A 23,985-nucleotide genomic window follows, 5' to 3' on the forward strand; every position below is an offset into this window, starting at 1 on the left:
AGTTGAAGTGCTTTGTAACTTTTTCAATGTTTACTTGCCTTATGAATGATTCGTCGAGCAAATGCATCTCGCTGTCTTGGTCGACCTTCACCCCCTCCGGCAGGTAGTGGTTAATGGTATCTATCCACCGCTCCGATGTTATCTGTTCCCTCGTCAGGTATCCCACGTCTGTGTCAAAAAATAACGAGAAAAAAAACATAATTTCCGCGTATTAACGTTAATTTGATCTTGCTTAGTTGAGCTTTCCCCAATATCGACTTGTTTTAAAGAAAATGCTGTCATCAATTAAAAAGGGATGACATTTCCGTTTTCAAACTAATGCGTTCAACACGTCTCGATGTTTGGTTTGCACCATAATGTTTACGACAGGCTATAGGATATATTGGATTTTCGATTTTCCCGGGGTAAATCGCAGAAGAACAGCAGAAAGTAGCGCGAAGGTATCAAGATCCACGAGTCTTTAGAAGTGATTTCGTTTGTGGTCGTGAGGCTAGAAAACGACCCTTCAGTTTGTGCTGATCTATCAGATGCAAGCCAGTTAACAACTGTCGCTTGCAAGTGTTTGCCCCCTACCTGGACGCTGAACGAATAAAGAAACAGTATGCATAGCAGCGCTGTAGCATTGCCATATATATTGATATCGGACATTTGCGAACTTTTTGCTATCGTTTGACGAATAATGTCATTTAAGAAGACAGCGCTTATTCGCTTTAAGTTTTTCTACTACTGATACGGTATTTCTTTCGTATGGTGTAGCTGCTATCTTTTAAAACATTAGAATAATGCTTGTTCTAGTATGTTGAAAGAGGTATCCAGCAACTAAACGGGAAACGCTTCTTCATAGAGAAAAGCAGAGAGTGTCTCAGTTCCTGCGCGAATAACAATTAAAAATATTATTTTTAACAGTTTTTATACAAGTAGAATTAAGCTTACTAATAAGAAAGAACGAATGAGATGCTTTGGTGGCACCTACGAAACATACAAGGCTTACTGCACACCTTTCAGCAACACGAGGATGGTTATGCTAGTGGGCATAAAAAAAGAAAAGAAAAGGAAGTAAACAAACAGACAGACAAAAGAGGCTACATTGGGCTGCCGCAACTTGCAGTGGGTTATAGTTAGTGCTCGTTTTCTAAGGACACTTTGCCCTCTTTGCAGCGACACAAACGCCCACGTCACGGACTGCAGATTCGTATCCAGCGACAGCGAACGATAGGCTGGTGCGCACGTGTCCGGAAAAACAATGGCGATCGATGCACTCCTGTTACCAAACACGTCACGTTGCCACTCTAGAGGGGTGGCACAGCCGCTGCTGCAAGATTGAATTTCCCAGCGCTCGTGGCAGCACGTACAAAATTTCGTCGGTGACGCACTTCACCAAAGGCGGGAACATACGCATCAGTTTATTCAGTTTTGCTGCGTTGTTGTGTGAAAGGTTACTTCCTAGTTACGTCATCGAATATAGCCAGCTCAGAGGGAACGGAAATGAAATTTGAGGTTCTCAGTCGTCGGTGACTATGGCCTTAAAACCGTCGGTATGGCTTTGCGTCTATATAAGGTGTACACTGACGTCATCGAGGCCGCCATATAGTATTGCACGGGAAACACTGTGGATGGCTGCGCGTTATCTCGTTCCACTCATTACTAGCAGTGCTGTGGTAGCTATGAGTGCAGGGCAACAACACGGCGTGTGTGACGTCACGTGAATACTCCCTGTAGCACCATTGTTCAGCAGCTCAGTCAGCCGTTTTCAATTGCAAGTCACTAATGCTTCACGATATTAAAAAAAAAAAAAAACGAAACGCTGGCACTATAAGATACAGCATTGTGGAATGCCCCCGCATTAATTTTCGCAACCTAAGCTACTTTAACTGGCAATCATATCTAAACGCACGAACGCTTTTGCATGACGCCTCATTCAGTATGTGGCCTTCCGGGCAGGAATCAAACGCCGGTGATATCGGGCTAAGACGCGGTAGGTGATACCCACTAGGCTTGTGCATTTGAAAAAAAAAAAGCCCCATCGAACATTGTTCGGCGGTTAACGCATTGTCAACAAATGCATACTGCATTACTCAGCATACGTTTTCTACTAGTTTACATGAAAAAAAAGTTACCGTACACCGTATGGAGTGAACTGATACAGATGTGTGGCTACTGCCGGTAATGTCACTGTTAAAAAGAATTAAGTTTAGGTTTATGTTTAGGTTTAGGAACAGGCACGGTCCCGCTGACGTGAATACGCTTGCACAGGCACGCGACATGCCGTTGCTCAGACACCAGAGTGAGCGTCGCGACTAGGGCTTAAGGTTTCCCTCCAGTGGCGCAAGTCCCTCATGGGGCGGCAACCAGTATAGAGCACGCACGCACGCACGCACGCACGCACACGCACACCTACACACACACACACCTACACACGCACACCTACACACACACACCTACACACACACACCTACACACACACACCTACACACACACACACACACACACACACACACACACGCGCACACACACGCCTACACACACACGCACACACGCATGCACGCACGCACGCACGCACGCACGCACTAGTGAACCATGGAATTACAGGATCCGGCAGTGAAATAGGTCATATAGAAGCACGTAGCAAAAAAAAACAAGATTTTACTGATGTTCACTCCGGCCACATCCACCGATTAATCGCGATTGAACCATTACAAAAAACTGGCGAGTTAGAATGGCGCCGTACAACACACTGCTGGTAAGAGAATCATCCCTAGTACTTCTCAAATAGGTGCCAGAGTGCTGCAATTAACCTGCCGAGGTAAAACAGGTCAAATAATAAAAGAAAATAGAAAAAATACCACGATTTCATTGGCGTTTCACCTGGGGAACGGCGTTCACTCCGATGGAGGCATCCTGTTTTTTTCTCTATGTGGTTCTATTTCTCGACATATATATATATATATATATATATATATATATATATATATATATATATATATATATATATATATATATATATAATATGTATATATATATAATGAATAATGATGATTAAACCATTAATCGAAGAATTGGAGAGTTAGAATTGCCCCGCATAAGGCACTAATGGATATAAGGTTGCCTGCAGCGCTTGTCGAATGGCTGGCGCAGTGATACAGCTGACCTGTCAAAGGGGCAGGGCGAGTTGCTCTTCAAAAATGAAGAGGGGGGGCAGGCTCCCCTCCTTCCGGCCCTTCTTACATTAGGCACCGCTCGCAACCAAACAGAACACACAGCACTGCAGACAGTGTAAAGTCCAATCGGAATTCAAGATCAAGATCAGCGCGTGCATTCAAGATGAGGCCATCACAGAGTCTTAGTGGACTTCTTAACGATGCGAGGTTACACTTATTTCAAATTTTTTTTTAGAAAAATAAAACATCTAAAAATAATAATAAGGTTGGGCAGTTTAAAAAAAAAGAAGAAAAAGAAAAAGTGCCGATGGGTGGACATAGTGTGCAGGTCCAGTCTAAAGGTGGTTTGGGCTCGGCGGCGGTTGCATCCCCCGCACAGATGTGGCTGCCACGTACAGCTGGGAATCGAACCCGCAAGATGATGCTCAACAGCTAGCTTCACGTATGAACTATGTCCAACCAGCCCGGTATTTCATCCTGTACTAACTGCTTCAGTAAAGCTTCGCTTCACATAGCTTCTGAAATGTGCGTTGAATGTGCATATCTCTTTTTTTAGACGTCTTTGCCGCTGTCGCGTAGCGCTTCCACCAACGCAAGCTAACGCAACCGGAAGGTCTCTACGATAAGACAGGAACGAAAACAACAACTTTCTCTCTCAAATTCCTTCAGAGCACCGTATAGCCGCCATTTTTCTCGAATGAAAGCGCAACTTAAGGTTTGCGCCACATATGTGCGATGTGCTTTGCACAGGCTTTTTCGTGTTGACATCACATGCGATGCAGACACTGTTCCACGTACTGTAGGTACAAGAGCAAGAAGATCACAGGCGCCCTTTAGCAAACGAGGGTACAGTACCTGCTTATATAGTACATTATATTGCGTAACTTGCCTTTCTCTTATTATTATTTCTTGTGTGGGCTGACTGCGTGCTACAAGCCAAGTGTACAAAGTGCTCCCTACGTATATCGCACCGTAGGAAGTACTTTGCACATATGTTTACGACGTGAGAAAAGGTGACCAAGCAATCGCCGGGTAGAAGCGAGTCATTCAAAATTTATGTGTTCCGTCGAATGCTCTCTAGGGTGCACAGGAAGCTTCACACGAGTCGAGAGGTTTGGCGTAACCATACTGTCGGGCACGAAGCCAACTCCATTTGTTCTTTTGTCGTATCGCGTTTGACCCCCGCCGGAATTATTACAAAAGCAAACATTGCTTCAGTCACTTGTCTCGAAAGAAACCGATTTTGTTTTACGGTTGAAAAGACTAGACGTACTACAAAAGAGCCACCACAGTGGCACTCTCTTGTTTTGTTGTTTTGCGTTGACATGAATATTTGCCATGTTCTTGGTGTTCAACAGTAAAATTGAGCTCCATATATAAGCAAGCTTTTTTAGGTATACAGAATTTTAAGCTTTGGCGGACCATCTTTCTTGAAGCATGCAGTGAAAATAGCGCAACAAGGAAAGACGTTAAACAGACAAACTTATCGAACTTATCGTGGCGTCTTGGGCATCACATCTTAGGCGACGCATTAAGACATGACACGGCAAGAACCTTATTGAGGTCCTGAAGAGATCACGTCTGGGGGGACCCGGGATAAGCCGATGGCTTCATCCATGGCGGGACTGGCAAGCTGAGACCCACCACAATATCATGAACCTTCTGGATGGCCTGGAGTTAAGAAGGCGCCCACAGTACGATGACAGACAATGATGCTAAGCGCTATTGTCCACCCTCTTCTGTATGATGTTCTGCTTGGCTCTCAAGACGCCGATATGGACCTATACAAACTATAGCCAAAATTTCATGCATCTTGCGTTTATCGGAGGTGGTAATGTTCACGTAAAATTTTATTCTTAGGAATAACAATGGTTAGTAAGTGCCTCGTTGGTCACAACCGTACCTCAGTTAAATTTATGAACGCGAAATAGCAAGCATATCGGCGGCTGATGTTAGAACCACGAGTTGAACTTGAAAGAAAAGCTGCTGGAGCCTATAAATGAAACGCAAATTTGGAGATCTACCGTCAGAGGGTAGGTAACTTTATATATAAAAAAAGAGATAATATGAGCGTTATAACTGGATTTATGACATGTGTATGCTTATCGTGCACATCTATGGTCAATAAAAAACACAAAGTACTGAAAGTGGTTAGTCCACTATAGGTTCTGAAGAAATAATACGCTGATAGAATCTGTTGCTTATATCGGCGCTGGCGGTTTTCTTATATTATATTATACCAATTGCTTCAAGTATTGTAGAAAGATGGGCTAGTCGGATTTCTGATAAGAGAGGAATTTCCAGCGCTTCAGAAGAAACAGCAAATATTCAGAGAGTAAAAGAGAACAGGACAGGAGGAGGACGCTGGGCTTCAACGGATGTTACTCTCGAAAAAAAAAAAAATGGACCCACATATGACCTGGTAGGCGACGAGACCTATAATCATGGCACCTGCGTAAAGGCACTTACAAATGTGTAGCACTCAAGTTTTGATGCGGACACTCTGTGAATATTTTCTGTTTCTTAAGAAGCGCTGGAAATGTGTCAGTTATCGATTGTCTCCAGATGGTTAGCATTGCGCTCCTTTGGTTGCGATAAACTGTTGTCGAGCACAGCAAAGAAAAACACGCTCGTCCGACGCTCATGTTGGAATGTATATGTGAAGCGGCTAATTAAATGCTGTGTAACTAACGGCGGCGTAGTGCACATTCTTGCACGTTCACAAGCTATGCCGCAACGCAGACGCTAAAAGAGGCGGATGCAAAGCGTGATGGGTCATCCACGCAGCACGTCACGATTACAAATGTCGCGTATGACGCTTGTCGGAGGAAGAGTTGTGATGACAGGTGTATGCACAGACAAATACGAAATAACGAAACAAAACACTAAAGCTGCATTCAAGACGACGAGCAAAACGAGAGCAAGGTGAAAGCGGGAGCCAACGCTTCGGCAAGTGGACTTGTCTTTTTCCAAGTCGACATATGCTTATCTCGGCATCGTATATATAGCTATGGTTCTTCTAATGGGGAGCGGTGGTAAGGCGGGTGGATGCGGCAACGACCGAAGGCAACGACCCACCCGTATTACCCCTTCTTCGTTTTAGAAGAACCCTACATCTATATACTGTGCCGCGGAAAGCTTATCTCGCCTTGATAAAGAGAGGTAGTAGCAGCGCCTTCCGTTGCGAGTCAAGCGAAGGAGATTCTTGGATTAGATAAACAAAGCACAGGTGCACTTGTCGAAACATTGGCTCCCACTTTTACCTTGTTCTCGTTTTGTTCATCGTCTTGAATTTCCATCTTCCGCCTTCCTCCTGTTTTCTCTATCTACATTTAGCAATTCTGTGCCTTTTGCCTATGGGCCAAAAGTGGGCCCTCACCCACTGACACATACGCAAAGGCTAAATAAAAGAAAAGCGAATAAGCGTATAATATAATGCCCTATTCTATTAAGCGATATATGTGGGCCTTGGGGATACCTGCATTCATACATGTAGAAGCTTTGTGTAGGGATACCTGGACACACGTGCGCCTAATGACGCTGCTATTATACGTTTTCTTGCTGGAGCTTGCATTCGGTGCATATTAGGTGGCCTTCACACACACAAACACACACACACACACACACACACACACACACACACACACGCACACGCACACGCACACGCACACGCACGCGCACACGCACACGCACACACGCACACGCGCACACGCACACGCACACGCACACACACGACACGCACACGCACGCATATATATATATATATATATATATATATATATATATATATATATATATATATATATATATATATATATATATATATATATATATAGATTCGCAATTTTTTACGGCGATATAGAGACCGACCCAGTAGCAGCCACCAGGAGTAGCAACCACACCAAACCAGCAAAGGGAAGCAGGCAAACAATGTGGTGTTCTTCCAGGCAGGCAGGGACCAGGCGGTTGCAGGGAAAATACGCAAAGGGAATTGCTTTATTCCATTGACAAGGTGACTGGCGAGCGCCAGCACAGCTGGGCCGCCGGCTGTGATAAGCTGGGAAGAAGTGCGCCGGCTACGCTCGGCGCCGCGGTATATAAGCTCTTATCAAAGGGGTGTGTCGCAGTAGCGCACGTGTAAGTTATCGGTAGACGTGCAGCCACTACAAACAAAGCTTCGTTTAAATAAGGGCTCTTGTAGCAAAATTACAACTAGTGAATAGGCGAAGCCCTTATAATATAGTTACCTGCATGATCTTGCTATGCAAATTCTATGTATTATTGTATGCAAATTTTCGTACACCACAGGCAGTGTAATCGAACATTATTGCTTCGTAGCTTATAGACACGTAACCCGAGTGATAGTGCGTGTGCACCGCGAAATTCACCAAGAAGCAATAGACAACACCTATCAATAACGCCTTTCCCTACTAGAAGTAATTGGTTTAAGTATTGATTTTTCTCCCGGGAACTGTTACGGAGTGGAATAACTGAACTAACCAGACTGTGCTGTCGCCAACGCTTGTATCATTTGTATCTAGTTTAGAGTGACTGCATTGCGTATTTTGTTGCGTTATCAGATTTACGTGAAACCTGTATTGTTTGACTGTATGTGCAGACTTTGTTCAATATTGAATTATGTAAACCGCCCTACTAAAATCCCCCAAAAGGGGATTGCAGTATAAATAAATAAATAAATAAATAAATAAATAAATACGTTTTATCCGCACAAGCTGCTTCAGGAACCTAAACTTCTGCAAGCATGCAGGAATTGTATCAGCCTCCTCACATTAAAGGGACTTACACGAGCAGTGGTCAAGGTCAGTATATGAAAACGTCAAAAGCCACCTGGAATTTCGTAAAGAACATTCGCCCCCCCCCCTCTACCCTTACGCAAAGAAAAGGGAAAAAGAAAAGAAAAGAAAGAAAACACACATCTGGAATAACGTTATGAGATTTGCCAATATTTCGTAACCAGTGGCAACATCATGCGTGAACCCTGCATTGTCCACAGTTTTCGTGACTTCACTATGTTAAAGTAGTCTCAAATAATTTTTCAATGCTTCCATATTGTTCTTTTTCCCATTGCTTCGGTCACCTTTTGAAACTTTTCTAAAAATTTACGTATATATACTTACATCCGGAATCAAGGTCTGAACGCGCGAAGCGTACAAAGTAATTCGCTAACGCACCCGCTTAATATAACATTTCTATACCTAAGTTTAGCAAACGCCTTGTTTAGCTTTAGAAATTTTCCACTTAGAAATCCACTTAGTGACTCGGGTAAGGCTTTAATTGTTAGCGAACGCTTGAACTAAAGTCGATGCCTCGAAAATCTGAGTGCACCTAGTTCATTTCTGTAATTTTGGTAATTTCTCTGAGTTCTCGTTTCCACAGCATCTAGAGATCTTAAACTGTTTAATGTGCCGAACGTCGCGCAGTTAAGCGAGATTAAGCGGGTATCTCCGGAAAGCGTGCACACCGTACGATAATACGGCAGGTTCTTGCATAAGGGACAGGATTCGCCGAAGCGGATGAATGTCGCGCTGCCTGTTTCAAAAAATGAATACATTTTTTGTTCGGTTTTTGCAATCACATAAACGTTAACCAAGCTACTGAACTGGGGAATAAAAAATCGCTGGAAACCGACTAGCTTTGTTCGCATGTCGCGTTTGGAAGCGCCACATGCATTAGGCGCCTCAGTAAACGTCGCCGGGAGTTCTTGCAAGTACCCGCCTTCCATGTACTCAGAAAACAGAAAAGAAGCAATCTCATAAGTAATCACCTCGTTTGCGTATTTCTCCCTTCACGACACGTTACTCCTCTCCACTGTTATTCTGATGCAACCTTTCTTTTTTGTCTTATCGACGCCACTTAAAACAAATATAGGTGTGAGAGGAGCAGTTTTTGTGGCTGTATCGAATACAAATCGAACAGTGCCAGAGGCGAATTGAATCGATGCGAATCGAATATTGAAAAAGTTTCGAACAGTTTGCGAATGTATAGCCTTCTCGCCCTTAATATCAAACAACTTCAACAACCTGGTATTCACAAAAATAAAACGTTTCTCTCAATCAATATCATGCACAATTTGAAGCACGCTTTATTAAAAGCACAGAGGGAGCATTAAGAGCAACTAAGCAGATTGATCGCAAAAAGAGGATTCTTAGGAGAATGCGTGGTCATGCGTTACCATAAAAAGTTTATAGCGGAAACCTTGTGAACTAATCAATACCTGTGTATGTATACCGTTGCGACCAAACAGGCGCTTCGTCTGCGGCGACGGCAGAATGAAATAAAGTAGCTTTTCGCTCTAGTACTAAATGGCGCGGCCGATGATGCCACTATTGTATAGCGTATGTCGCACTGGAATGTATTCTAATTTATTCCGATGAGGGGACACAGGCAATGCAAGGATAAATAGTATCAAGCAATACCCACTGACGAAAACCGTGCCAAAAGCACGTTTTATTGCGAGTGATCCTGTTTAGCCGGAAATGTCTGGTCGACTGAAAAGCGCAGCGCGCTCTAGTACATTATGTACAATGTTGATGGGATGAAAAATATCGCGTTTCGGCTTCAGGTTCACTTTTGATTATGTACAGTAAGCTATGCGAACTATTTTAAAAGTATTCATATATTCAAATTGGGACTATTTCATTCCAGGACCTAACCGAATAATGACTGTTCGATCCGAGGACCGAATAATATAGGACAATATCCGATTCGATATTCGAAAGTTTCAAATATTCGTGCACCCCAAAATGCAAATGATGGTTATTTATTTATTTGAGTGCGCTGTCAACGCAACATGAGGTTTTTACGGGGGAAGGGAGGTGTACTTAAAGAATCAAGAATTGCAGATATAGCAGTTATGGAATGGTAAGCAGTTATACAATGGTAAGGGTACAACAGAAGCATGTCTAAGGATTTCAAGCGTCTAAGCATCAAGCATGCCAAGCTAAGGGTACAATGATGCAAACAAATAAGTCACAAAATGTAGGGCCTCACTGATTGTTTTGTGTACTTCCTAAGTGTCGCGAGTCGCCCGCATGCTTTGTGCATAGACAGAGGGTCCACCTCCCTCCATGTCCGAGGGGCAACCGTTTGTGTTTGAGGAGGAGTCAGAAGGCCCACGTGGTGTCGGGTGACGAGTCATTGAACGCGCCAGGGGTGCGCGGTGCTTATTCGGGGAAGGCGGTATTGTGCGCACTGAGTGGCATTCCGCCGACGGCCTTAATAGGTTCACACAGAAAACCTTGAATGGGACTGCTGTACGCGGCGTTGTGGCGCCGGCTCCCGAGTCCCTGGCCGGCTGGAGACGCCGCCGAGGTTTAAAAGGGCCTGGCAACATTGACCACGAGCTGCATGTACGGAGCGGGGGTCTATTCCCCTACGCGCCCGGGAGGCAATCGTCGGCCTTTGTTGCTGGGTGCTGAGAAAAGCCCCCGTGGTGTCGAATGACAACTTACAGTGTGCGCTGTAGAGATGCAGTGCGCATGTGAGGAGCACATTCGGAGAACGTCGCCTTGTAAACACGCATTCGGAGAACTTCGTCTTGTAGACAATGAGTTTGGATGCCGTGAATGGTCATAATTACCCCACGCGGACAAAGCTTGAGTGCAGCTACGGTACGCGGTGTTGAAGCCCCGGCTTCCGAGACATTTGCGGGGTAGAGACGCCACCGAGGTTTGAGACGGCCTAAAGACGCCATCAGGGTTTGAGATGGCCTACGAATAAATTGTGCGGGCCTGGCGTGTTTTGCTGAGGCCGTCAGTGACTACGTAAAAATGAGAGGGGAACGAAGTTTTAGGAAGAAGAAAAACAGTTTTGTTTTCGAACATGTTTTCTTTTAAGAGTAAGCCCACCCCTTTAGGTTATGGCTTAACAAACTTTTGACTCTCATTGGCAATTGAATCTGTGGGACGGACCACCCCTTTTCTTTGTCTGTTTGAGCTATAATAATCGGGACGATATGCTGTGCCTCAGACTGGGCTGAAATCAGAATTGCTGATGGATCAGTGGGGCTCCGTACCATGTACGTTAAAACGAGATTGGGCTGAAATCAGGATTGCTGATAGATGAGTGACGCTCCATACCATGTACGTTAAAGCGAGGCTGGGCTCTGACAGTCATTGAGACAGCCGAAGAGTGAGACTGTTTCTCAATTGTTCAAGTTGTAATACATTTGTTTTATTTGCCATGTATATAGAAAACTGTACTTATAAATATTTCTTGTACATCTGATCTCCATCGTTTCCTGTCTGCATTTGATCAACTACATTGCCGATAATCGTCCGAAAAACTGCACGTTCCAACGGAAAAGTGAGGACACCAGACGAACGAAACTTTACTCAAAGAACAAATCATTTATCAGAAAAAATAAAATGTGGAGCATAACCGACATATGAACGATATGTTTTCAATGTCCTAAGTTTAGAGCACTTCAAACAGCGGGGCCAGTGCGCATACAGGGTGAGATTTAACGATCTATTAGCCATACTTCATGAACACACACACACACACACACACACACACACACACACACACACACACACACACACACACACACACACACACACACACACACACACGCACACGCACACGCACACGCACACGCACACGCACACACACACACACACACACACACACACACACACACAAACACACACACACGCGCACACACACACACACACACACGTGTGTGTGTTCGGGCACTTCAAACAGCGGGGCCAGTGCGCATACACACACACACACCCGCGTGTGTGTGTGTATGACTGTGGCGCTTGGCTTATTGCAGAAAATAGAAAAAAATCAAGAAAGATACTGGGCTACTTTAATATGTAATATGGTGCTACCTTAACCGTTTTCATTTCAACAGCAAGGCAAATATGGATGGTACTCGTGAAAGGCGGCTTAACGGTTTGAAATGTAACGGCTTCAAAATTCGTGTTTGAATAAGTTTCTTCACCAAAGCCTTTCACGGATAGTGCGAAGTGAGGCAATAGTGCTTGTTATGGGCGGAAGGCGATCTTAAAGGATAAAAAAATTAAGCTTTAACTAGGCGTAGATATTCCTCGCGGCATATATATGGAACATGCAAAGCCGTGGATTGAGCGTGACTTTGCATATTCAGCAAACGCGGTCGCCTTTTCGCGAAGCATAAATGGCATGAAAGCAAGGAATTTCCCTTAATCGGCTCAGAAACGCCGCGCTGTTCCGTAGGGGTGGCGTATGTAGCCTATACGGTCAACGTGGGCGCGCAGATATGAAATTTCTGTCGCCGGAGGCTTGGCGGCTCAAAGATCGTGCTTTATTTCTCGATGCAACAATATTTTTCCATGAATCGTAAGCTTTTGCTCGCCTCAAGACATAGGTTTTACCCGTACGCTTAACTATAGTTTGAGGCTTCAAAGGCTTAAAAAAAAATATCGCAGGCCTCTGCTTTTCTTAGTACTGTGTCCTTGCTGCGCCTAACGGTACAACAGCAGCTAAACCCTTATCTAATGCGAGATATTTATTGTTTCATTTTTCATTTGGAGGGAGGGAGGGGTGAGAAATTAACATATCATGATAAGGAAACCGCTTTTGGGTGAAGTAAAATTAGAGAAGGTTTATTACTATTTTAAGTGAATTGTCCGCAACGCGAATGTAAAGAAAGCTTGCGGCAACGCTCAAAGACGTGTAACATGTGAAGCCGCTGACAGCGAAGGCTGAACACGTCGATTCTCCATCTCCGTATAAGTACTACATTGCACGAAGTTTGTTTGTATTCAGGCGCCCTTAATTGCTTTGTTCAACTACTTCTTCAGGAATTGTGAGACGGTGCGCAGGGACTCTATAGCATTGACAAGGCGCTTCTTCGGCGGCTTCTTCTTCTTTTTTTTAGTTGGATTTTTCAATATTTGTCTTCCATGCGCTACGAGATAGAATAGAATACAAGCTACAGCACAATGCAGTAATTTTCGCACAGACACGGCTTCATTTAGCCCGTCGAAAGTTTTTCGTGACGTGTGTACGTAACACACACACTTGCTAAAGCACGACGAAACCTTATTAAAAACTTGGAAGGCGATTCAACCTACAGTTGAAGCCGAAGAAAAAGTCTTCCTGAGCGAGTTGGTGGTGGGGGATAGAGGCGCAGTTACTGTGCACTGCACTTGGTCGCGCCTTTCTTAGCTCGAGGGGAGTAGCAGGAACGCCGGACTCAAATTTAGTTTACTGCTCCATCTCCGGGAACAGCCCACATTTCGACGTATAATCACGCGTTAATCAATTTAAATAATTTCCGAGACCTTCTACGATCCAATTGTGCGGCATTTCGTTAGGGGGAGAAAAGCGTCTGTGGTGTAATTGGTACGATGTCAGGTTTCTGCGCTTGACGTGCTGCTCGGATCCTCCTGTTGGACAATTTTAGTGATATAGGTATTAAAAATATTGGTTTCCTATCTGCGCCCTGTGAAGGTGGTTGGACAGCGAAGCTGCAAACGACAACGAGAACGATTACCCATGCGACGTGGCTTGAAAGTATTCACTTGGTGGCATTCACATGCACTTTAAACCTAATTATTAGGCTAAGACATTTCAACTGCCTGCGACTTCGTTTGCGCCGCTACATCGTGCAGCTACAAAGAGTGGACCAGAGAGAAAAGACGCTACATTAAATACGGACGCAATATACGAATCATATCGCGAAACATAAGAACTGACTACTCACTTTCAGAAGCTGGCATAGTCATTTACAACTAACTGCGCCAACAGCAGGTCGAGCTGTTTGCGCAAACAGCGCAGACTGAACACTTTCTCAAAAACAAAGTTCATATTTTTTGTTATGGATTCCCACCGTGCAGGATCCTGGAATGGGTTCTGCGCGTTCACTTCAAGCAGCATAGCCAAATCGTAGGCCATTGAAAAGCCCAGCCTTCCGCTGGTCGCCTTTGACGCCGCCATTTTGCGAAACTCTTTTTTTTTTTATCGCGCTCTCCCGAACAAACGAGAACCACGAGAGTAGCACGCGAACCTCCCCACGTACGCGCGCAAAGATCGGATGCGTGCTGTTGTGCCCGGCGGCCGTTCAGAGCGGGGGATGTCACCCCGGCTTCACGCTACGATTCTTCACACCTGTCAGCCGCAGAAATGGGCACGACCACGCCGGAATCGGAGTCAGCGGATGTGCCCCATCTTCCCCTGTTTGTGACAAGTGAGGTGCGTGGGTTTCCGACCAAGCTCACTTCTGAGGAAAAGGGCGACCGACCTGCCGACGCCATCCGTCACCTGACCCCATCGTTTCCCTGACGCCGGATTGGGGGAAACGATGAACAATGATGACGCAGGCATAAAAAGCGGATCCAGAAAGCTGCAGAGGAAGAGGACGCTCGGAAACAGTGTGAGATTCGGACACGCTAAGACGCTACCATAGTGTGCTCCGATAGTTGGAGCCGTTTTGTAAATCTAAAAAAAAAAATTATGGGGTTTTACGTGCCAAAACCACTTTCTAATTATGAGGCACGCCGTAGTGGATGACTCCAGAAATTTGGACCACCTGGCGTTCTTTAACGTGCACCTAAATCTAAGTACAGGGGTGTTTTCGCATTTCGGCCCCATCGAAATGCGGCCGCCGTGGCCGGGATTCGATCCCGCGACCTCGTGCTCAGCTGCCCAACCCCATGGCCACTGAGCAACCACGGCGGGTGTCTTGTAAATCTCAACCATGTACCTTTTTGAATATATTCCTTTTTCTTCATTCTCTTAAACGTCGATCGGAACCCTTTCTCCCGGCACCTGGCATGGCACCATCGATGGAAACTTCGCTGGCCGCACGGACCCCCGGCTTCACAACAGTGACAGGCAGCAGTGCGATTGACCTCACGGAACTTGGGACGTGCTGACTTCACAACAGTGCGTACGTGGCGGCCGCATACGTATCACGTAACGTTCGTGTTGCGTTCTGCACATGCGCACTTTGCAGAACGTAGGGACCTTACGTGCGCAACGACGTTGTATGCGCAGCAAACGCAGTACTAAAGCTATCTACTAACTGAGAACTTGAGCTAGCTTCGTACAGTAATAAATAATTATAATGGAATTATGGGGTTTAACGTGCCAAAACCACTTTCTGATTATGAGGCACGCCGTAGTGGGGGACTCCAGAAATTTCGACCACCTGAGGTTCTTTAACATGCACCTAAATCTAAGTACATGGGTGTTTTCGCAATTCGCATTTGTTTTCGCCCCGATCGAAATGCGGCCGCCGTGGCCGGGTCGTACAGTATCAAGGGCTAATGGCTCGAACAGAACTGGACCGCGCCGGGTACGGACCAGGTTTAAAAGCATCGGGCCTGGCTAGGGCGGGGCGGCGCATAGTACTTTCGGTACTGAAAAAACCGGCGCGTGCAGTGCTCTGCTTCAGATAGTCGGATTAGAAGATTCCCATATGATTTAGTGAACCTCGTAAAATTTGGTGAAGTGGTCGCTAAGAAAAACGAATTCTCCTTTTACATCTATTTAGATGGGAGCACCCGAGCTGAAGCGTCCTCTTAAGGCGTAACTTCGTTGTTCAAGCAAAAGGATCCAGTCAAGTTCTGTTTTCTTTGCTCTTACACTTTTCTAAGCGTAAACGGTTGTATCTCTCCAGGACGACTCTTGCCGTAACGGATTGGATTGTTACAGCGAAGCTGTATACGTCTACCGTCCAAGGAAATTTTCGTGTCGTAAGCAAACAACTCTCCATCCGTAGGCCGATCCCGGAGATAGTGCAATACCTGCCCGATCCGCGGCGGAGGTGGAGCACGCGTTAAGCACTCCCCATACGTGGGTCGATCCCGTAGATAGTGCAATGCCGGGCCGACCCGCGGTGGTGGTGAAGCAGGCGTTAAGCCCTCCCCATACGTGGGCCGACCCCGAAGATAGTGCAATGCCGGGCCGACCCGCGGCGCAGGTACAGTTCGGGGGCCCACATACATTAAGGGGCCCACATATACAGCTTAGCTGGTCATCCTTCTTCACAGAGTGGAAGGGCACTGAGATTCCTTATTATACCCGTATCCAGCTTTTCTGGACACAAGGGTTTAGTTCGCGTGAATGCCACCACGTGGCGTACTCACCTTAAACTTTTCAAACTTCCCGCGGTGACGCGTGATGACGTCAACCAAACAAAAATAAAAAAAGTAAAAGCTATCCCTGCGCATTGAACTTCGCCACAATGCTTGTCCCGCCAGCGTTATCAGTGTTCTTGATCAAGCGTATTCGCTCGTCGCCTGGAAATTGCTCGTCATCCAGCGTTTACTCGCGACGAGCAATTGTTGATTCTGGGCTTTTGATTCGGTTCTTTTTTTTTTCTTCTCTTTTCCTTGTCTTTTTCTTTTTTTCATTCTACGGAGTAAAGAAGCTAGCCTAACCGTCAGAAGCACTTCGGGGCAGCCTTTCTTCAATCGGCATACATTGTTAACGTCCGAACATCGCACCGCGCCTACTAGAGACGCCGTCGTGGATGGATTTTGATTTTCCCTTATCGAATTTGTTAAGGTGCACACAATTATTTCACTAGCGACTTTGCAATGCGCACTCATGGGCTATCGCCGCAGCTGCAAATCTAGATGTGCTTAAGTATTAAGACATATACATGGATATGTCGGTTTTTCATCTTGACCCAAAAGTCACGAAACAAGAGTTGAGCAAACTGTCCCTGTGTCGTCGCAGGGTGTGAGAGGGGGCTAGTTGGTATTCCATGCTAAAGTGACTAGCGCAAGAGTGGACACGGGACACTAAAGAGGCGACAAGGATAAGCGCAAACTTCCAACTGGGCGCTTGTCCTTGTAGCGTCTCTCTCTTGTCCACTCTTGCGCTAGTCACTTCAGTCTGTGTCGTCATCCGTTAGCATGCTATGGCCGAAGCTGCTTGCAATATTACGTCACATTTACTGGCCACCAGGCCAGGTACACCCTTGGGTACGACATATACAGTACTTGCAGTTAGTTTCCAAAGTAGTCTCCTATGGCGGCTATCCACGTGCGTGAAGCAAGAACGCTATTTAAAATTATTGGGCAGTAATATATGCGGGATTTGTATGTTCTCCACATTCTCTACCATGTTGCCGTTCCGCCTTTATTATATAGCCGCAATGTAGACTAGCAGCTATCGAACGCCATAAAGGCTATCCACATATTCAACCCTTAATGACCATCGGTTATCTTCCCTCCTCATTACATGTCCTGCCCATGCCAATTTCTTTTTCTTGATTTCAACTAAGATGTCATTAACTCGCGTTTGTTCCCTCACCCAATCTGCTCTTTTCTTATCCCTTAACGTTACACCCATCATTCTTCTTTCAATAGCTCGTTGCCTCGTCCATAATTTAAGTAGAATCCTTTTCGTAAGCCTCCAAGTTTCTGCCCCGTAGGTGAGTACTGGTAAGACACAGCTATTATACACAGACTGGATTCCAAGGGAAGGGAAGCGTAGCAGGAGGCGGCAGAAAGTTAGGTGGGCGGATGAGATTAAGAAGTTTGCAGGGACGACATGGCCACAATTATTAGGTGACCGGGGTTGTTGGAGAAGCATGGGAGAGGTCTTTGCCCTGCAGTGGGCGTAACCAGGCTGATGATGATGCTGACGATGGTGATGATGATGATGAAGATGATGATGATGATGATGACATATTCAAGGACCTCACGCGCAACTCCTGAAACTTAATTGTATTCAAGAGTTGTGCTACTGCCCAGGACATCCTTAACGAATGTTACATAACGCATTATGAGGTTTTACTTGCCAAAACCACAATTTCATTATGAGGCATGCCGTAGTGGAGGATTCGGGAATAATTTAGACCACTTGGGATTTTTAACGTGCGCCCAAGCCTAAGTACGCGGGTTTTCGCATTTCACACCCATTGAAATACGGCTGCCGTGGTTGGGATTCGATCCCGAGACCTCGTGATTAGCAGCCGAACCCAATAAAAGCTAAGCAACTACGGAGGGAAAGGAATGTTGGCAGTAGGAGGAAGGTGACAGCCGGCACGTGAGACAATTTGTTCCCATCCTCATTGCTGGAGAGTCGGTACCATCTGTCCAAGAATGACACCGTAGAATGCACTGTATTCAATGTGATGGAGTCCGCGTCCAATATTTCAGACCCGAATCATACTGTAATTACTGACGACCAGGCATCTCGCTAATACGTGCAGTCGTTTGACAGCTGCCGAGCGCTGGCGTCGGCCACAGGACCTACTTGACCTTTGTTCAATACTTGCCGACATTCTCGCCTTACTTCGCACCATTGCGTTTCAGCTGAACTGCTTCAACAGCCGATTTATTTGTGCCAGAATTTGGCCACCCTGTCAACGTTATGGTTTCTTATTTTTAAGTCATCTTTTATATTTAGGCTAAGGCTGTCGTGAAATTTTCAGCGGTTTCACTTTTCCCAAAATGCCCGCATTTTTGTCGGCCTCTGTTAATATTTTGGAAGATTTTTAATAGATGTGGAAACCATTGCATGGCCCCCTGACCAAGCTGCTCAAAAAGTCATTTTATATCCCTGAGGTCATGCGCAAGTTTCCGCCTTCTTGCCGTTCATCAACCTCCTGATTTCCCTGTCACCTGTATTACATTTTGACGACTGCATTCCCACGGAAGTTGGCGACGATATGTCCATGGGATTAAAGCCATTTAAATCAATTCTACTGTGGATACGACAGCCGCTTGTGCTCACTGTGGATGGAAATGTTGCGCTAATGAGCGCCATTCTGAAGCATCTAAATGGATAGTCCCAAAATTATGCGGATCCCACGTATGTGCGAATCGATGTAAGCAAAGCTATCTGTGTTTTTTGTCATTGTTAAACGTAATCTCCACAGAGTAGTCAGGCACCCTCTAATGAAATGCTGTCAATGTTTGCCTGATTACGCCCACCGTTGTGATGCAAATAAACGTAACTCCAACTCATTTTCTCAGAAATAAACGCTGAACGAAACGCTGACGTCATCCTGAACAAGATCAACAAGCGCCCTAGTGCTCGATCTTATGATGCCCCTATTCGTAAGCTTATATTCATGATTTAGTTATTTGGGGGGGGGGGGGGGGGGAGGGCGAGAGCGATGTCTTCTCATACCGTAGAAACATCCCTCAGACGTCTCTGATGTGCTCGTTCTAATTCTCAAGTACCCAATGCAAACTGTAATCGCTGCAACTTCATGATGTCCTGGTGGCAGGCCACCATGGCATGTCGCGCAAGTATGACCGCGCTGATTCATTTGGGTTGGCATATACTAGTTGGTGCGTCATACTTCGCCACATGCATTTTTCAAGCAGAGCTTGAAAAGGGCGGCCAACTCACTACGTCCCTTTCCTCTGTTTACTTCCGCAAAGTGTGTGTCTATCGCTGTGGTTACCAAATACGCCCAGCGGTATGCTACTACTCAAGCCTTCTGTCGGCTGAGCAACTGAAGTCGCAGGCTTTCTTCAAGACGGCGTCGACGTTCAATATGGCTATCCTCAATTACTTTTCGCGGACTTCGCTCAACGCCTTCTCTCCAATGTCATCTCATATACTACTCGCTCCTGCAAGACACAACACAAACACGCAACGACCTTAATGAAGTATCAATAACACGCTAGTTGAAATGCTGTCGATGCATATTTCCGCTGAGCACCGGGATTGGAGCATGGTCCTGTCTATAATGACATTATCGCTTTACAGCGTCGCTCAACAACACCGCTCGTTACTCATCACTTTTTTTTTTGCCGACAAGAGTATAGCGTATCTCCTCTGAATGTACTTTCGGCTTTAAGTGGGACCTTGCACGCCCGCTTATTCTGTTACGTTGACGGCGACCGTTGTCGTCAGGCTGCCACCTAATTCTGAGCGTCGCAGTCACCAGAGTGCACAGAAAGCTGTCTTCCCAAACAAACCACCGGGATTCGAGCCCATTTCCCAAATGCAGCATCTTGCATTTGGGAGATGGGCACTGTAACCATTACGCTACCACCTGCCTGCACAAATTTCCGTTTCCCTGCCTTCCCACTTCTCGTTTTTGCCGCAGACGCAGGAAGAACGGATGCAGAAACGAAAAAAAAAGTAAAGATTGCTTGAGCCGCCAGTGACGCATGACTTTAACTTTGGCAGGTTACCCTCATTGGAGCGCATGTAGGCTTGCGGCTTCGTGCAGATGGTGGGTCGCCTTAGCTTTATTGTAAATTTGCTTTCACCAACTCTTTTCAGCTAGAACTGAAACGCCGGACAAAAATGAGACCTACCGTTGAATATTTTTCTTGTTTTCTAGGTTTAAATAAAAAACGTTCATTAACACAAATAGTGATTTTTTTAAGAAATGGCATAAGGATACTATATTTCAAGGTCATGTTTTGCCAATACGGCCCGGCACCACGTATCGACGAAAGGGCATCACAGTGCCGATGCACGCGGCAGGTTACTGAATGAAGAAAACAGGAAACGACTGTTTTTTCAGTTCTCGCAGCATATTGTACACAGAACACAAGGCACCCACCACCATGACATTCTTTTTTTTTTTGGCAACAGTGACACAATATGCCGGACTGATATACTTCCTAAAGGGGTCTCATTTCATTTTTCATCGCAGAACCGCAAGCACAGTTGCGTCGCGCGTGCTTGCAGCCACGTACTGTAGCCGTGCTCCTTTTCCTCTAACAATATGGCCGCCGGCGGCTTCAAGCGCTCCCGTAGGTGGCGGATTGGACTGTCACTCGAGAAGTTTAAATACATAACCTCTTTGCATAGAAACGACGGCATGATTGTTAACATCGTTGCTCTCCAGACTGATCTTGATGAGCTAACTCATTGGTGTGGTAGGGCAGATGGTAATTAACGTAGACACAACTATACATCTCAAGTTTACTTCCGCTGCTAAGACGATTCCTAATGCCCACACAGTTAATAATACTATCATTCAAACTTCAGCGTCGGTAAAATACCTCGGTGTAAATTTTAGCTCTTATTTATCCTGGAGCACTCATATTGAACTGATTACTACCAAAGACTTAAGAAAACTTGGTCTTCTTAAACGCGGACTATGCCAAGCCAACCAGGATACAAAACTACACGCATTCAACGCGCTAATCAAGCCTGTGATAGAATACGCACCCGTGATCTGAAACCCTCATTATACCTATCTTGTTAACATGTTGGAATATACAAAACAAGGCTGCTCTATTCATCCTTTTCCGTTACTCTCGGTATCAAAGTGTAACAGCACTGAAAATATCGCTCCGTCTCCCGCCTCTGGTCATGCGCAGAAAACTCAGCCGTTTATCTTTTTTCCATACTCTCTACCACAGCAACACACCATTCGCAAGTTCACATCTTCTCCCGGTGCCGCACACACCGGCTCGTGTAGATCACATGAAGAAGACTAAACCCATTTTCGCTCGGACAGAACGATACAAATACTCACCTCTGGTCCTGGCTATTGAAGAGTGGGATTCGCTTCCTTCTAGCATTACGGCTATCGCTGGAACATCATCATTTCAAACAGCTCTTTGGCCCCCCCCCCCCATACTTAGAAAATTCCACTAGAATGATGTGCGTTTTTTTTTCGTTTTTTTTTTCAGTGTGTGCGTGTGGGCCGTAACGTTCTGTGGAATGTTAGATGACATGTTTTGTAACTTCTGAAGGTGCGATTTTTGTTTTGTGGGATTTGCTACATGTGCATTTTTTCAGTACCTGTTCCTAGCATTTCTTCCCCTGTCAACTTGTACCTGGCTTATTAACTTGTTTATTCCTGTCTTCAGCCGTTTATATTCTGTGTTGTATATAGTTAAGTTTTCTTTGATGAATCCCTCCCTACGTAACGCCCGCATTGGGCATTTAGGGTATTGAAATAAAATAAATATTGTTGGCTTGGATATGTTTGGCACGAGGCCCAAGTCGGTACCCTGTCTTCTAACGCGTTCTTTTGTTTTCGTCTCTGTCTTGAAAGGACGCGCACCGTAACATGCTGCAATGGTGATTGCGTTGCGCGTATGTAAGGTGAGAAACGCGGTTCTAAAATGTCTGTTCACTAACTTGTGCAGTAAGCCCATGTTTATAGTATTCGCGCAATAGTAAGAGTCACGAGTATGGCAACCATAACCGCAAGCGCCACGTTATAGTCGTAACTTGTCGCGACAGCGTAGTTGAAATCCACTGACGCTGCCACTAAGAAATACGTGGCGAGGTATGGCTGATGAATAATTAATTGCGAAGATTGGTTTTCAGTAAACGTTTGTTACCAAGAACGGCGGGTGCTCATACTACCGCAAATGACGGATGCTTGGCGGTGACTCCAATCATTTACTCGCCACATCACAGATCTACACTTGAATTCAACTGGTATCACCAACTCTTGCTTATATTCTCTCGCCCTTAAACTGCGCCTTCGCCTGCCACCCGGCCTCCAGCTTTTCCTCTTTGTCCCCCGCTTCTTTCCCAATCTGCTGAGACGTGCTTCCACTGATGCTTGGTCTTCTTTTTTCTCAATAAATGAAGGTATTCATTCATGTTTTCCTATGTTACTGCAGAAAATAGCGTGTCTTTATCTACATAACCACCCTGTCTCTCACCTGGACTCTCCAATCGCAGAACAAAGTTGCGGTGTTGCAAATGACTGGGCGTCACATATACAATTTTCTAGGAATGGCCAGTAGCACGGCGGGCAATTTTCGGTGGGTGACGAGACAGTATATAGAACACCTTCTCTGCAATATCCCCTCTCAGTGCTGTGCTTCGTGAGCTACTTTTAGCCGCTACTACGAAGTACGAAATGAAAGGAACCTAGCTGGGCTGGTCACGGACAGGTCTTTTTGGATTCGTGATGCGTCGATATAAAATATATATATTTCGTATATGAGCCTAAATGACAGCGATATAAGCGAGGTGAGTAACGCTAGCAGGTTGGTTTTGACTAACGATGCTCTTCATGCAGCACTTTCGTCTTATGCGTGTTTGCGAACGGGAATGAAAGACAGGAGGGTAACACGCCTTCCTGAAATTAAACATTCGGAATAACTCTTTGTTGGACGGTTAGACATATGTTGAGGGCCCCCGATATGAACCACCTGCAAGTCTGTATCAGCTTGCAAAGAGGAACTCAGATTAAACGTTGCCAAGAGGATAGGCTTTTAATTATCATAAAGGTATCTTTATTGAAATTCCTTACCATGAGGTGAAAGCCGACTAATAAGCATTCATATTTTCTGTGTTATTAAAACGTCCTGTTAATAAAAGGTTGCTGTGCTTTACAGCCTCCTAAATTAGGTTATAAGAAATAAATTGATGCGGTAAGTGTGTAAACGCAGACGCAAGAAAAGGCCTAGTCCGTTTCCAAGTGTTCACTCAATGAAGATGGAGCGCCTCTATACTCTCACATTGTAGGGATGTCAAGAACAAAACACTTCCAAAGAGTGAGTCATGAATATAACTCATTATAAAGTGAGCTTGCTCTGGAAAAGAAAACGCTCAAAGCGCAACGATGGCTGCGTGCAAAGTGCTTCCTCTGATTCCGATCTACGGATCAAGGCGCTAGTTCGTCATACTGAAATGGTCGTACATTGCAGCGCAATCTCGGGTCCTCAAATGTGACGGCGAATGTAGGCCAGTATTCGCTTCACGCGCGCAATCTGATAAGATAACGCTCTTTCGCTATAGAATCCGTGACAACATACTGTATATTAGAAACACATGCAGGCGCATCTTGAGCTAACTGATAACTTTGGAACTGTGGTTAGACGCTAAAAAAAAAGCACCCCCCCCCCCTAAAAAAGGAATACAGTTGCTTTCAATATTAGCTGAAAAATAGTGCTTGTCGTTTAAAAAGGGC

General features: G+C 45.3%; 1 protein-coding gene across 3 annotated transcripts in view; it reads right to left on the reverse strand.

Annotated features, from left to right (window-relative positions):
• LOC135909143 (phosphate-regulating neutral endopeptidase PHEX-like) overlaps positions 1-23,985 on the reverse strand; it is a 220,270-nt gene that overhangs the window by 95,589 nt on the left and 100,696 nt on the right. For all 3 annotated transcript variants that reach the window (XM_065440968.1, XM_065440978.1, XM_065440985.1), the window contains one exon: positions 39-168. In XM_065440968.1, coding sequence (XP_065297040.1) covers positions 39-168 — 130 coding nt within the window. The remainder of the gene's footprint in view (positions 1-38; positions 169-23,985) is intronic.

The sequence above is a fragment of the Dermacentor albipictus genome, chromosome 1, assembly GCF_038994185.2.
Source record: "Dermacentor albipictus isolate Rhodes 1998 colony chromosome 1, USDA_Dalb.pri_finalv2, whole genome shotgun sequence".
Lineage (NCBI taxonomy): Eukaryota > Metazoa > Arthropoda > Arachnida > Ixodida > Ixodidae > Dermacentor > Dermacentor albipictus.